The sequence below is a fragment of the Microtus pennsylvanicus genome, chromosome 8 (genome assembly GCF_037038515.1).
Source record: "Microtus pennsylvanicus isolate mMicPen1 chromosome 8, mMicPen1.hap1, whole genome shotgun sequence".
NCBI classification, from domain to species: Eukaryota; Metazoa; Chordata; class Mammalia; order Rodentia; family Cricetidae; genus Microtus; species Microtus pennsylvanicus.
Genome location: NC_134586.1, coordinates 64,219,631 through 64,234,496, shown reverse-complemented (window position 1 = coordinate 64,234,496; position 14,866 = coordinate 64,219,631). Strand labels below are relative to the sequence as shown.

Sequence of the window (14,866 nt, the reverse complement as noted above, 5' to 3'; positions counted from 1 at the left end):
ATTCCATCAAGGGAAAAGTCTGGGCGTGTGGAATGAGCGCAGAGAACTGTGTGTTATATGATAATTAGTAGTTTATCTTCTATACTTCATTATTGAGAACACTGGAGTGTCATGGTATGCACGGAAGCTTGGAACTTAGACCCCAGTGGGCAGTTTATAGCTTTAGATGCTACTTTAACAGGATACCTTGTAGATTCAGCCTATACTGATTAAAAAGCTATCTTCATCCAGGTGTTGTACCCCCACACCTTTATTCGAGCACCCAGGAGGAAGAGAGGTAGGTAGATCTCTGTAAGTTTGAGGTCAGGTGACCTATATAGTGAGTTCCCGATCATCCTGGTCTACAGAGTGAGTTCTAGGACAGCCAAGGCTATACAGAGAAACCTTGTCTTGAAAAACCAAACCAACTAAACAAACAAAAGCTCTCAAAACTAGAAAGAGAAATTATTTTAGCTAGGGTTACTATTGCTTTAATGAAACGCCATGAGGGAGGAAAGGGTTTATTGGGCTTACACTTCCTCATCTCTGTTCGACACTGAAGGAAGTCAGGACAGGAACTCAAACCGGGCAGGAACCTGGAGGCAGAAGCTGATGCAGAGGTCATGGAGGAGTGCTGCTTGCTGGCTTGCTCCCCATGGCTGGTTCAACCTCACCCTCCAGAGTGCTGGGATTGCAAATGTGAGCTCCGTGCCATGTACAGTTGTGTCTTTATAAGAGGATGCGTTCCTCCCCAGGCGTCGCCGTGCCTGCCTGGTGCTTTAACTGGGCAGCACACTGGAAAGCTGGAGTGGGCACAGTGTGCTTGTGTGTACAGTTTGACTGCATGAGAAGACTTGCAAGGATTTGTTAAGCGATCTTTCTGCAACGCCAGATTTCCTAATTGATGACACACCAACACGTGTGTGAGTGTGGTCATCGTTCTGGCAGGAGACCCTTCATTCCGGAGTGGCGCTAACGTAGCCAGCTGGGCTTGTAAACTCACAGTGGGCACAGGCCACTATTGAGTGTGTCTGCTTACAAGTTTTAAAAACTAATTTTAAGTTTTTTATTGTTATTTTTATATGTATGACTATTTTGCTTTTATATATATCTGTGGACCACTTGGCTATTGGCAGAAGCCCCAGAGGTAGTTGGATTCCCTGGCACTAGATTTACAGATGACTGTGAAAGCTGCCTGGGAACCAAACCCAGGTCCTCTGGAAGAGTGTTCAGAGGTCAGCGATGGGTGAGTTTCTCATTCTCCATCTTCTTATTAGACACAGGGCCTCTTACTGAACCTGGAGTTTACTGATTTCTGCTAGGCTGGCTGACCAGTGAGCCCCAGGATCTTCGTGACTCTGCCTCCCCAGTGCTCAGATTACAGGTGCACAGTGCCATGCTATTTTTTTTACAATGATCTATTTATTTTTATTCTGTCTGTATTAATGTATGTGCATGCAGTGCCCACAGAATCCGGAAGAGGGATCAGATCACTTGGAACTGGAGCTCCTTACCCGACCTCAGTGTCTTGACTTCGTCTTCATGTTCAACGCAGTCTGCTTTCTCTGCCAGCTTCTGCCATGCCAGGCTGATCCCCACTTGTTGTCGCTCGAAGCAGGGGGCTGCAGTGCCGAGGGTATAGAGATTAGAATCTCAGTCTTGCCAAGAGAACATTTTCTTTTTATTCAAATAAGCAAACTGTGATTATAAACTGTTGATCTTCTTGCCTCCTTCTCCAAAGTACGGATCAGGGTACCACCTTCCCTAGTTTATATGGCGCTGGAAACTGAAACCAGGGATTCATGTGTGCTGGGCAAGTACTCAACCAACAGAGCTGGATCCCCAGCAGGTCATTCAGGATGTGAACATCTTGGTACCGATTTCCAGCATGTGAGCTCTACTTCACAGAACCAGCTGTGAATGTCTTTGAAAATTCCTTTTCCCTTTCTGATGCTGTGTCTCATATAGACCCTACGGAAACGGAACCCCTGCCCCCAGGCTGGCTCCAGGAAATTTATGTCTATAGACAGAGCCTCACTATGTAGCCAGGAATTGACTTTGAGCTTCTGCTTTTCCTGCATCTGCTTCCCAAGTGCTGAGACTATAGGTGTGCACTACCACCCGTGGTTCAGAGCTGTGCCGGAACTAGAAGCTGGAGCGCTCTGTGTATGAGGCGAGCATAATTAGTTATGAAGTCCAATGAAAATAATGTTATGGTCGGGGTCATCACAGTGTGAGGAACTAACTGTGTTACAGGGTCACGATGTTAGGAAGCTGGAAAGGCACTGCTTTAGACACTCCTCTGGTTGTAGGGCCTAGGACTTGATCTCTGATCTCCACACTGGAGGTCTTCGGGTTTGCTGGTTCTGGTGTCTCCCTCTCTGCTCATCCCACTGATGATTGAATCTCGGGTGTGGCCGTGCCATGGGAACTGCATGTGTGTTGTGGTTTAGGGTGCTGCAGAAATAAACTGAAGCCAAAGAGAAGTCTAGAAGCATCCAGCGCCTCCATGAAGGGTTACATCAAACATCTTCCACACTTTCTTCCCATTCTGGAGACTTCACATAATTAAAAACATCCCCAGCCAAACACTAAATAAATTTTACACATGCTGCTTGAATTAGTTTACAGGCTTATCCCAGGGTGGCTTTCTCGGAGATTAATATTTTATTGAAATGATTCCTCTGGGCAGGCGGAATCCAGAAACTGCGGAAACTCGACATTTGCTTTATATGATAAAACTTCAGGGTAGGACTGCCTTTTGAAACTTTTTTTTTTTTTGGATAGGATGCTCAGTTGAAAAAAAAGGCACTCTTTGCAGAGCCCATGTGGCATGAGCCCCAGATTGTGTTATATCTACTCAGATATAAAACTGAGATAATGTGCCTCCAGATGCTATCATATGCTATGGCTACATAACCGTTACAGTTTTTGATTAGTGAGCAGTCCTGTGGTTTGATGTGGTGTGTTCCCTGAAGGCTAATGTGTCTGAGGATTAGTCTGCAGTGTGGGGATGTGGGAGGTGATGGGGATCTTCGGGGGGGGGGGTCTTTAGGTCATTGGTACCAAGTATTGATGGTCTTTCTTGTTGCCATGACAAAAATGACTTAAGGAAGGAAATGTTTGTTTTGTTTCACACTTTGAGGGTGTCCTTCATTCTGGCAGGGACAGCATGAAGGCTGGGGAATAAAGCAGCATGGCCCCACAGCCAGGAAGTGGAGAGAGCTGAATGCTGATGCTCAGATCTTTCTTTTTATTCAGGCTAGACTCCAAACCATGCTCACACTGAGAGTGGGCGCTTCCTCCTAAGGCAAACCTTTCAGATAGCATTCTCACAGGCACACCCCGGGGTGTTTTCTATGTGGTTCTAACTCTAGTCAAGTTGATGAAGATTAATCGATACATGGTGCCACTCTGGAAGAGATCAATGACGTTCTCAGGGGGTCCGCTTAGATCCAGGAAGCTCTTCAGCTTCCTGTCTGGCATGTAACCTCCCCAGCTTGTGTGTTCTTCCCATGTAGTACCATCCTCCCTGAGGTGACTTAGCTAAGAAGGTCCCACTAGGGTTGCTTACACACTCTTTCGACTTTCATTCTCCAAACTATAAGCATCAGGCTGTGATATATGGTAGATCACATTAATTGGATTTTCAACAGCACACACATCTTGCGTCTTTAGAATAAACGTCACACTGCCATGTCATAAAAAGTCATGAGAAAGAAGACAAACCTCCCTTTCTGTTGACCCTGTTTTCTGATACTGTTAAGGACCTTTATGTCTGTATGTCCTAAGGATTTTTTTCTTTTAATGTTTTCTCTTTGTTTGGGAGTGTATATTAGGATCATGCTAGTTTGATGAAGTGCACTGGGGAGTAGACTCTTCTCTTTTACACAGAATATATATTCATTATTCTGGAAGCCATAGAGTATCCGAGCAAAACAGTTTGGATCTGAAGATCTGAGGGTGGGGCTGGGATTAGTTAAATTAGTAATTCAGCTTTTCCCTTTTCTTTTCTCAAGTGCACATCTGTGTGTGTGTGTGTGTGTGTATGTGTGTGTGTGTGTGCGTGTGCGCATGTGTGTGTTTCTAGGGGATGAACCTAGGCCTCCACACATGATAGGAAAATAGTAGCCCATTGAGATGTATGTTTGCTTTCTGACTTTTTATTCTTTGATGGGGTCTCACTAAATTGCCCAGAATGACTGCCCAAACTGTGGCCTAGGCAGGCCATAAACATCCTGCACTCCCTCCCCCAGCCTCTTGAGTAACTGGAAATACAGACCCACCTTGGAATTCAATTTATTCACAGTTAATAAAATTCTGTCTTTCTGGGTGAGCTGAGGTGCATGTCTGGGCTTTATTCTGGGGACCAATGGCCAAAAGTTCAGAGCACTGGGGTTGACCTGCAGCCCTTGTTACTTTCCAGCTAGTCTTCATGGAAGAGCTTTCTCGCTGCCTTGATTTCCCATTTGAAAAAATGAGAGCAATCACACCTACATCACAGGCAGAAGCATTCAGCCAGTTCAAGGGAAGGCCTTGGTGATGCTTGCTGAGAATACAGTTAGTCACTGGTACCCTGAGCAGGCCTCTAATGGAGCCTTTATGGCGTTTCCCCACTGCTACCCCGTTGTTGGAATTAATTACTCTTTCCCCACTGCCCCTCTAACGTTTAATTTACATGCTCTCCTGAGTCCTTCTTGTTGCATCTTAGGAAGCTAGAGTGCAGATTTCTCCCACTGGCTATGTTCATTCATTTCTACATTCCGTCATTCATTCAGATAAGTCCTCTGAGCTAGGCAAAGAGGTGAGCAAATGCAGACCGTTCCTCCGCATTCTCAAATCCCCAAGAGCAGCAAACCGCTTAGCTAAATAAATGGTTCCAGTGCACCTTTGTTAATATTTATTGGTGTGAGATAGGCATACTATCTATTTTGGGGCAGGAAGGTAGTCTGCCTTCAGACTGAAATGCATTTGGTTAAGATTAGAAACTTAAGGGCTTGTTTCTATTGGTGACAGCTGTCTAGTCCTGGATGGAGCACCAGACTGTTAGGTCTCTGCCAGAGCAGCACAGGGGCTTCTGAGGGTGGGGGCCATCATGTTGAGTATGGCTTGAGTCAGACCAGGTCAAGCCAGTTCTGTTAACTCAGAGCCTTTGCTCCATGAAGACCAAGTCCTTGTCAGTCTCTGAGAAGTCACAGAAATGCCCGTGATGGTCCAGACAATGTCAGCTATGCTTTAGAGCCTGGAAATCTTGCCCCACTCCACGGTTTGAATCTGGTCATGTGACAGGATTTGTTTGGAATGGTTCCTGTGCTAGGCACTGTGCTGGCCACTACTGTTGGAAAACGATGAGGCATAAGACCCTGACAGCCAGTCTCCTTCTGGAACAGTCTCTGGAAACACAGACTTGGTGGTGTCACCAGGGCTGCCTGGCTAAGGCTACTTGCAAGACACGCTGGTCATAAAACCAGCTTTCATGGGCCGAGATGTGAATGTGGAAATCGATGGAACCTGTCTATGTTTGTGAAGATGCTTGTCTGGGAACATGTGATGGTTTATGTTGATTGTCAACGAGACAACAACCAAGAGATAAGCTTCCAGATACACAGGTTAGGCTAGCCTGTGGGTATGCCTGAGTGGGAGCGTCTTGATTAAATAAAGCAGGGACACGCATCCTAAATGTGTGTGGCAGGCACCATTCCTGGGGGCTGGAGTCCTAGAACGGAATAGAAAGGAGAAAATGCATTGAACACTGCGTTCATTGCTGCTGCATCCTGACTGTGTGCTCCTGCATGGCTTCCCAAGGCAGAAGGACTGCCATGCACAGCAACCCCAGGCTCCTGCTGTGTGCGTTCCCGCCATGGACTGTACCCACAAACTGTACAAACCCTTCCTACCTTCAGTTGCTTTTGTCACAACAACAGGAACAATGACTAAGGTGGAAAGGAACAGGAGTGGGTGCCAAGGACCTGTAGGGGAAGTGACCAAAGATAGGGTCTCTTAAGTGCGGGGGCAATTCAGATAAGGGACATAGACAAAAAGATGAGTAGAGGGAGTGAATGATCAGAAAGAATAGGAAAATATTGGAGAAAGACATACATATATACATACAAATGCATACATACACATACATTTGCATATGTGAGTACCCATATCTGTGTGTTAGGAATACACAAATGCATATGTGTGTATTTGCATACATATACACACATGTACAGGTGGAAGGAAGTAAGAAGGGAGAGAATGGGGAAGTTTGAGAGAGAATTATACATGCGCATGTCATTTCTCTCTAGTGTCCCATCCTCCTGCCTGTGTGCCCACCTTTTTTTTTAATATGCAAAGATGAAGAACTAAAAAGGGGAGAATGAAGAATGCATCACTGTTGGAGTGTGACATAGGAAGGAGGAAGGGATCTGATGGAAAGTGCTGGTGTCAGTTCTTTAGACCAGAATGGAGGATTGGGGGTGGAGGGTGGGCGTATGGGGTGTGGGGGAGTTATCTCTGCTTTCTCAGGAAAGCTGGGAGGATGATGCAAACTGAAATGGTTTTCTTTTTTATAAGCGCTGAGCACTGGACAGAAGACCAGGCAAGTGGGGGTTGGAGTGATTAAGATAGGCCTGGGGGAGAGAGGGGTTGTCAGATAGGTCCTGGTGAGAACTGTGGGGGTACAGTTGTAGTAACCAGACTGTCTGGAAAGAATGGCTGAGTCTAGCATGGTGTGCCAGATGAACACAAAGAAGAAAGGGGGTGGGGCCAGGGCTCCGGGAGAGGCTGGTGAACTCGCAAGCTTTGACTCCATCACGGGGAAGCAAGCTCAGTCAGAAGAATGTGATTTCCCAGGGAATCTCTCACCCAGCAGTCCCTGAACATCAGCTCTACTCAGTTATGGGAGACTCTGGGGTTAAGCAGAGAGATTAAGACATGTCCCTGCCCCTAAGTGTTTCACAGCCCAGGACTCAGAGCAGAAGAAGCCTCCCAAGAGGCTGATGGGGTCCAGAGTTGTTACTGGGAATGACTTGCTGCTGGAGGGCAGTGGTCAGCAGAATGTATGTCTCATGGTTACCATGAGAGCTCGTGTCCAGAGGAAATTTAGATATCTGTCTGCTTGATTATTTCCCTGGGACCATGAACATACTCTCTATAGCCAAGGGGTGGGGTCTGTGCCCAGCTCCCTGTGTGTGTGTCAGTTGGTTCGTCATCACTGATTAAACAGTGTAAGGGAGCAATGTTCGATTCACCGTTCCAGAGGGTGTAGTTCATGCTTGGCTGACCTCTTACACCTGGCGGATGAGGTTTCTAGCTCTGAGTCACCAACGCAACTGACTCCATGCTTTTGGATAGAGCATGATGGTGGCAGCAGTGTGTGGTGGGGCTACTTTTTCTCTTGGTGGACAGAAATAAAAGGAAAGGCTAGTTAAGATATAACCCTAAGAACATGGCCCCAGTGACCCCTGCATCCCCTAACTAGAGCTCACCTTTTGCAGAATCAATAGGGTGAATGTTTATGCTAAAATGGTAACGGTAGCCAAGTCTTGCCTGAGAGCTGTGAACCTCTCAATGGTTTCCCAGTCCTTGAGCGTGGTGTAGCCCTGCCTCACATTGGGAAGGCCAACAATCAGGGGGTTGTGCAGTCCACAAAACTGGGTGCCTTAGCAAGCCCAATCTGTCACTGAATACCGAAAAGGTTCCTAGAGAGCTGCTGTCTCTTAGATTTTGATGGAAGTCAGGAAACGCTGGTTCTGGTATCAGCAGCATCGATAACAGGGTGATGTATCAACTCAGCAGCCAGAGAGCACTTTTCTTAGGGTTTCCAAGGCTGTGAACAGACACCATGACCACTGCAACTCTTATAAAGGAAACGTTTGATTGGGTGGCTCACTTACAGTTTCAGAAGTTCGGTCCATTATCAGCATGGTGGGGAGCATGGTGGCAGGCAGGCAGACGTGGTGCTGGCTCTATCTTGATCAGAAGCCTACAGGAAGTGGACTAAGACACTGGGTGGTATCTTGAGCATATGAGACATTAAAGCCCGCCTTCACAGTGACATACTTCCTCCAACAAAGCCACACCTCCTAATAATGCCACTCCCTGTGAGTTTATGGGGGCCAACTCCATTCAAACTACCACAGAGCGCAAGCAAGCCCCAGCTGAAATCTTTCTTCTGCTTTACCCTCAGTCTGCACTGCTACCAGAAGATGCTGTCCGCAGTCAGGACAGGTCTTCCCAGGTTAACTAAGGCAGTCAGGATAATACTTCAGTTGAGGTTCCCTACTCACGTGGGTCTAGAGCTGACATTAAACCCAACTACAATAATCCATTCATGAAGACAGGGCTGTCATTATCAAACCATTTCCTAAAAGCTGGCAATCAAGCTGTTTTCCGTGAACTTATGACATCTCTTATAGTCAGACCATGATGGTCAGCCCCTGATTGTTGTCATGAGTGTGGATCAGTGAGCCCCACAGACCTGCTTTTGCATGTAGATACAGGAGTTCTTAACGAATTACTGATCCGCAGACAGACGAGGATTGTTGTATACTGCAGGCAGGAATGTAAACCAGTCAGGCCACTGAAGAAATCAGCGTGGGGCTTTCTCAAAAACTAGACTTAAATCTTCATATGACCCGTCTGTATCTTTCCTGGTGGTTTATACAAACGACTCTGAGTTCATAGATCACAGAGGTACTTACACGCCAGTGTTTATTACAGCAACATTCACAGTTAAATTATAGAACCAACCTAGGTGTATAGTTACAGAGGAACAGATAAGGAATGTCTCTCTCTCTCTCTCTCTCTCTCTCTCTCTCTCTCTCTCTCTCTCTCTCTCACACACACACACACACACACACACACAGACTTTTCTTCAGCCACAAAGAGTGAAGTTATTTTATTTGTAGGAAAATGGATGCAACTGGAAAAAATCTTATGAGGAGAATTAAGCGAAGTCCTAGAAACACAAATATCACATATATTTTTACTCCTTTATAGTTCCCAGATTTTATACAGATGCATAAATCAGTATATACATATGACATAAAAGTAGAAATAAACCTGTCTAAGAGATGGGTGGTATTGGGGGGGTGGCTGAGAAAATGGAGGGTGTCTTGGTCTGCTTTCCTGTTGCCGTGACAAAATACCCAGCCAGCTTTGGGAGGACAGGGCTAACTTGATTTACACATCCACTCAGGATTCTTCACAAGGGAAGTCGGGGGTAGGAACTTGGAGGCAGTAACTGAAGCAGAGGCCATGGAGGAACAGCTCTTTCTGCTTGCTCAACTTTTCTTGTATAACCCAGGTCCCTCTGCCCAGGGTTCATGCCACCTACAGTGAACTGCGCCCTTACAGCGTCAATCATTACCGAATAAAATCCCCCGCTGACTTGCCCACAGTTCAGCCGGAGAGAGGCGATTCCTCAGCTGCGGTTTCCTCATCCCAGTGGACTCTAGCTCATATCAGTATGAAACAAACAAACAAATGAACAAAACAAAACCCCCAACTGACATAGAGGTTAAGGGAGTGGGGGTAGGATATGCTCGATATACAGTATATAGGTATGAAAACTTTTTAAAAATTAAGAAAACAAACCAAAATGACAACAAAAGAATTGCCAGTTGGAGAATCCGAATTCAAATGCCAGCGGCCTGCCTGTGAGCCTAGAGATCAGGAGGTTGAGGCTAGAAAAAAAATCTAGAGTTTGAGGCTAGCCTGGGCTAAAAGAGAGATCATGTGTCAAAAACAAAACAAAGCATAAATAAAACAGACAAACAAAAAGAACTAAAGATCCTGTGCTTCAAATTTCCTCTTCTTTTTTAATAATAGTTTTTTATTTTCTGCGTATGAATGTTTTGCCTGCATACATGCATGTGCACCTTGTACCCACAGAGGTCAGAAGAGGGAGTTACAGGTAGTGTGAGCCACCATGTGGGTGCTGGAAATCAGACCTGGACCACCTGCAGGAGCAGCCAGTGCTCCTAGCCACTGAGTTGCCCTCCTTCCTGCTCTTCCTCTTCATTCTCACTTACGTCCCTGTAAAGAGAAGCAGACATAGGAGGGTTCCACAGCATCTTTGTGAGGGAAAAGCCTTGGCATCAAATCTACAAGCACGGACACATGAAGGAGGCCATGTGCATATGGAGTGGGACCCTCAGCAATCTGGGAGCTCCATCACTGGTCCTGTTTATCCTTCCCGCACACATAAGCAAAGCGGGTGACAAAATGCCTCTATTCTGGACTGAAGAGAGAGGCTTCCCGTGCAGCAGTAAAAGACTGTGGGAACAGACGGGTCAGAATTGACCAGGATTCAGCATCCACACAGAGCTGCATGAGTTTTGTTTCTTTGTTTATTTTTGTTTTGTTTTGTTTTTTTGCTTTATGGTGCATCTGGGCATTGCTATCTGGGAACTGAATTCCCTTCCTTCCTCTTCCAAGGAAGTAGCTTGCAGGCTTCACTGATGTGGAGCCAGGCAGACTGGTCCCTCACTCGCTGGGTTGTGAGTTTTGGCTGAAGAGAAGGAAGAGGAAACGGGTGTCTCTGATCATCTGTCTCTTGCTTCCTTTCTGTTATGAACAGAGGATGCTGGATTCTGCAACTGGCTAGTCCAAGTTCCTGCTAAAATCCCAACCCATAGTGGCTGGAGAGATGCTCTGCCGCTAAGAGCACTGGCTGCTCTGGGAGAGAACCCGGGTGTGTTTCTCAGTGTGTACATCGTTCCTCACAACCATTTGTAACTCCTTTCTAGGGGATCTGATGCTCTCTTCCGGCCTCTGCAAGCATATGCATGAGGCACACATAAATATCTGCAGGCAAACACTCATACATGTAAAAATACATTTTTCCTTTGAGAGAAGCTACCCAACTCTCCAAGGACCTAGTCACATCCCCAAGTCCTCTCTGTTGGACTCATGATGGCACTAAGTCTAAGGTACAAGGTGATCTCCCAACATGTGATGTGGTGTGTGTGTGTGTGTGTGTGTGTCCTTTCTTTTTCCCTTGCAACATCTGAGAAGTCAACTGAGGCCAAGTAGGTTTAGAACTCTGATTGGCTGAAACCAACCTCATTGAGGATGACCAGTTCTTACCAGATATTTCTCTGTTCCTGGCAGCCCACCTCTTCTCACTCAGTTAGCTGAAACAACAATTGCCCATCCCTGAGAGTTACCTGCACGGGAGTGGAGGTGGGCTTGGTTCCCTAGGAAGGCACGTTGCTTCTGAGTCTAAGGTGTGATGCACCATCACCAGGGACACTTCATTTCTGTGATTACTCTGTGTACACAGACGGACTCAAGGCTGCAGACAATGTACATTTGTAACTGAGGCAATGAGGTTACCTGTAAGGTGGAAGCCGCTGAAAACAGCACACAATGTGCTCAATTAATCATTCAGTCTAGGTTTTCACAAGACAGGGAATGTTGACGTCTTCATCCAGAGAAAAGTATGGGAATGCCAGGGCATGGGATGGACGTGGTAGAAGGAGGTTGTTTCTTTCCATTACTTTGCAGTTGGTCTCTAGTTAGAAGAAGCTGTGAGCCAACGTATGAAAGAAAGCCAGTATAGAGTTAAGAATTGGGAGCTGGGAAGTTAGCTCAGTGGGTAAGAGCACTTAGTGCACAAGCATGAGGGCCTGAGTTTGAATCCCCAGCACCCACTTAAAAAGCCTGTGATCTCAGAGCTGTGGGTGCCATAGACAGAAATAGTGCTGGCTGATAGATAGCCTAGCTCCAGATTCAGTGAGACCCTCACTCAAGGAATGAGATGGAGTGATAGCGGAGGACGTCTGACCTCTTTGGTTTTCAGGTGTGTTCCTGGTGTACGTAGTTGCACACTCGTGTGTGCACGCACTCTCTCATTCACACAAGAACTGGTAGATGCCATATTGCCATGTAAGCGTGGACAGGTTGTTTTTTAGAAATGACTTTTCTCTAGATGGATGTATAATTAACACAGTGGATTATCTTTTGAAGAAAGCCCTGGCTTTGAAAATATCCAACTCACTTGTAATTCTTCCTTCCCCTACATAATTCCCATCATTCCTAGCATCAGTTTGTCGGAAGAACTAATTCCAGTCTTGACATGAATCTTGTACCCTGTGAACCAAAGAAATACTTCCATGGAGGTTCCCATGCAGGATGGGCCATTCTAAGCTGGGGATTCTCTGCTTACAGATTAATAAACCACGGTTGGCTTATAGTACCTGCTTTGGAGGACTTTTCTATTAAACTCATTTTCCAAGAACCTGGTCATTTCTGGTCACGGGGAACCCTGCACTGTTGGACCAGAGTTTGGAGCAGTGCTCCAATAGGCAAGGCACTGGCAACTTCTCTCTGACACACGGGCTTCCTTAACCCAATATTGGCTTAGGCTAGACTCTGAAGCAGTGATACTTGGCCATTCTAGAACCCTGTGACCACTTTTGGACCAGATTGCTCTTTGTGGCAAAAGGCTATCCTGTATCATATGGAAGACTTAGCAGCATCTCCAGCCTCAACCGTAGATACCAGTGTCACCTTGTGTTGTAGCTATGGCAGCCAGAAATGCTGCTAAATGCTGTCAAATATGTGCTAGGAGACAAAACTGCCTGGGTTGAGAACCAGCACCCTCAGAGCTGTGAAGGGACAGAGAGCTTCCTGCGAACGTGTCATAACCCTGCACGTACGAGTGGCTTGATGCTTCTGTCCTGTATCTCTATGCTGGTGTGTCTCTTCTCAGAGTACTGGCCATATGAGCCCACAAAGGTCATATGACACAACACTTCTCAGACTCAACTCAACTGGGCATCTTAGAAACTGCAATTTGGATTTATTAGGTCTGGGGTGGTGCCTAAAAAGCTTCCAATTAATGTCGAAGGTGCTGATTCTCAGATGATGTTCTGGGCAGTGAGGCTGTAGGCCAGGTATCTACATGGTGCATGATATAATCTCTGAGCTAACTTGAGATCACTATGGTTTGTTTTTTTTAAGTTTTTTTATTTTAATTGATATATATGTATGTAGGGGTATTTGTCTGTGAGTGCAGGTACCTGAGGAAGCCAGACAATGGTGTTAGATTTCTTGAAGCTAGAGTTGCAGGTGGTTATGAGTTGCCCAACACGGGTGCTGGGAAACAAAATCAAATGCTCTATAAGAGCAGTAGGTGCCGAATGAAGATCACAGTCAAATGTTTGGAAAGGTGCAGGAGCTTGGTGCCCCCGGGAATTAAAGACAATCTGGCATTGTCGGAGCTTGGGTGAGCTTTTACCTGCGCCTGCAGGTGTGTGGCCCGCGGAGGAGGTTCCGTAGGAGCCAAGGTGAGAGTCATAGAGGTGCCTGTGTTTGTTACTAAAGTGAATGGAGCCTGGCAGCGGGCCTCAGCTGCGGCTGTGTGATCAGATCTCTACTGTAGAAACATACCCCGGGTGGTGGGTGGGCACTCACCTGAGTCAGCAGGAAGACTCATCAAATCGAGCCTGTGGGAGACTGTTGCTCATCAGGAGAGATGTGGCCTGCGTCCTGGAGCATTGGTGCGGACAGGTGGGAAGGGATGGATTTGGACTTATGATTCTAGCAGCTTCTTTCTCTGCCTGGAACTTGGGGTCCTTGAACCTGCCGAGCCCAGAAGTGGTGAGGAACTGGCCAGTGGCCTGGCCTCTCATTGTTTGTCTGTATCCTTCTGTGCTCACCTTTCAGGAATGCTAAGGGCTACAGGACGAGCCCTGCTGTGGCTCAGAGGCTAGAGGCAAGAGAGTCCCGTGCCCCCCCTTCCCCCTCCAACCCCCCCCCTGCAGACGGCTTTCTTCCAGAGCCCCTTAGCTCCCACTCTTCATTCTGAAATTCTGAATTAAAAAAAAAAAGATAACTTAAAAATATTAGGTACCTTTTCAGGGGAATTCACCTACTGCTGTGTCTAAAACAGCCTTTTCTGTTATCCCTCTGTCTGCTACCCCGCTTTATTGTTGTTTTTTTGTTTTGTTTTGTTTTAAAAACCTCTCTCACTTCTGGACTCTGAGATCTCCCCATCCTGGTTCTCATCCCTGACACATCTTTGCTATGAAGCCATGGACCTGGGATCCAGGAGCAGACTGAGCTCCCAAGTCCTTATGGGCATTTTAGAGCTGGACACATGGTGGCAGCTGTGGGATGGGCATCTCTTACCCATCGCCAAGGGTGGCGTATTTTGACCCGAGGGACGAGGCACCTGATCAAAGTACATGTGTGTCATCGGTGCAGGCTTCCAGAAAATATCAGGAGCAGAGCAGTCACCGAGGTGATGATGTGGCTCTAATGGACCGTTCCTCAGAGATGAACGAGGAAAAACGCAGTGAAACAGACGAGGAGTTTCCTGAGGGAGGGCCGCAGTGGGGCGGAGAAAGGAGAAAAGTCAGGAAAGACACGTGAAGTGTTACTGCCTCCTAAAAGCCGGGCACCTCGCCCGATCAAAGGGCAGGACCCAGATGTTGCCTGGGAAAGGTGGCTTCCTCTGGAACCCCGGCTCGTAGTTGCTGAGCACAGGCTGCTGGAAACAGAAGCCCAGGAAAGCAGACTGCCTCATTGCTCCTTTTATGTCTCCAAACAGGAGAAGAGAGGGAGGGGGCCACGCTGATCCAGACGTGTCCAGGAGCTCTCCTCCCGATGCCATATGAGGCTGCCCCTCAGCCCCAGCACGGAGCCCGTGGCCGCGGAGCCGTTGGAGATGGCTTTGCTCAGCAGCATCCTGGCAGCCTGTTCCTATATCTCAGGTGGGTACTGGTGTCTGCTGGCCAGCCCGGTGACCCAGCACTGAGTCCCCAGTTGCTTCCTGCTGACCAGACCTGGCGTTATGTTAGAAGAGAAGTGTATGGTCACCACAGGGAGGCTCTGTGCTAGATGGAAGTTCTTCAGGTTCTTACCTAAGTGTGATGTTCTCTAACTCAGC

At 47.0% G+C, this 14,866-nt stretch overlaps 1 protein-coding gene across 2 annotated transcripts in view; it reads left to right on the top strand.

The window, feature by feature from the left end:
• The window catches only part of Eva1a (eva-1 homolog A, regulator of programmed cell death), a 48,645-nt gene that overhangs the window by 12,223 nt on the left and 21,556 nt on the right, over positions 1 to 14,866 (top strand). For both annotated transcript variants that reach the window (XM_075983787.1, XM_075983788.1), the window contains exon 2: positions 14,528 to 14,690. In XM_075983787.1, coding sequence (XP_075839902.1) covers positions 14,591 to 14,690 — 100 coding nt within the window. In that variant the 5' untranslated portion in view covers positions 14,528 to 14,590. The remainder of the gene's footprint in view (positions 1 to 14,527; positions 14,691 to 14,866) is intronic.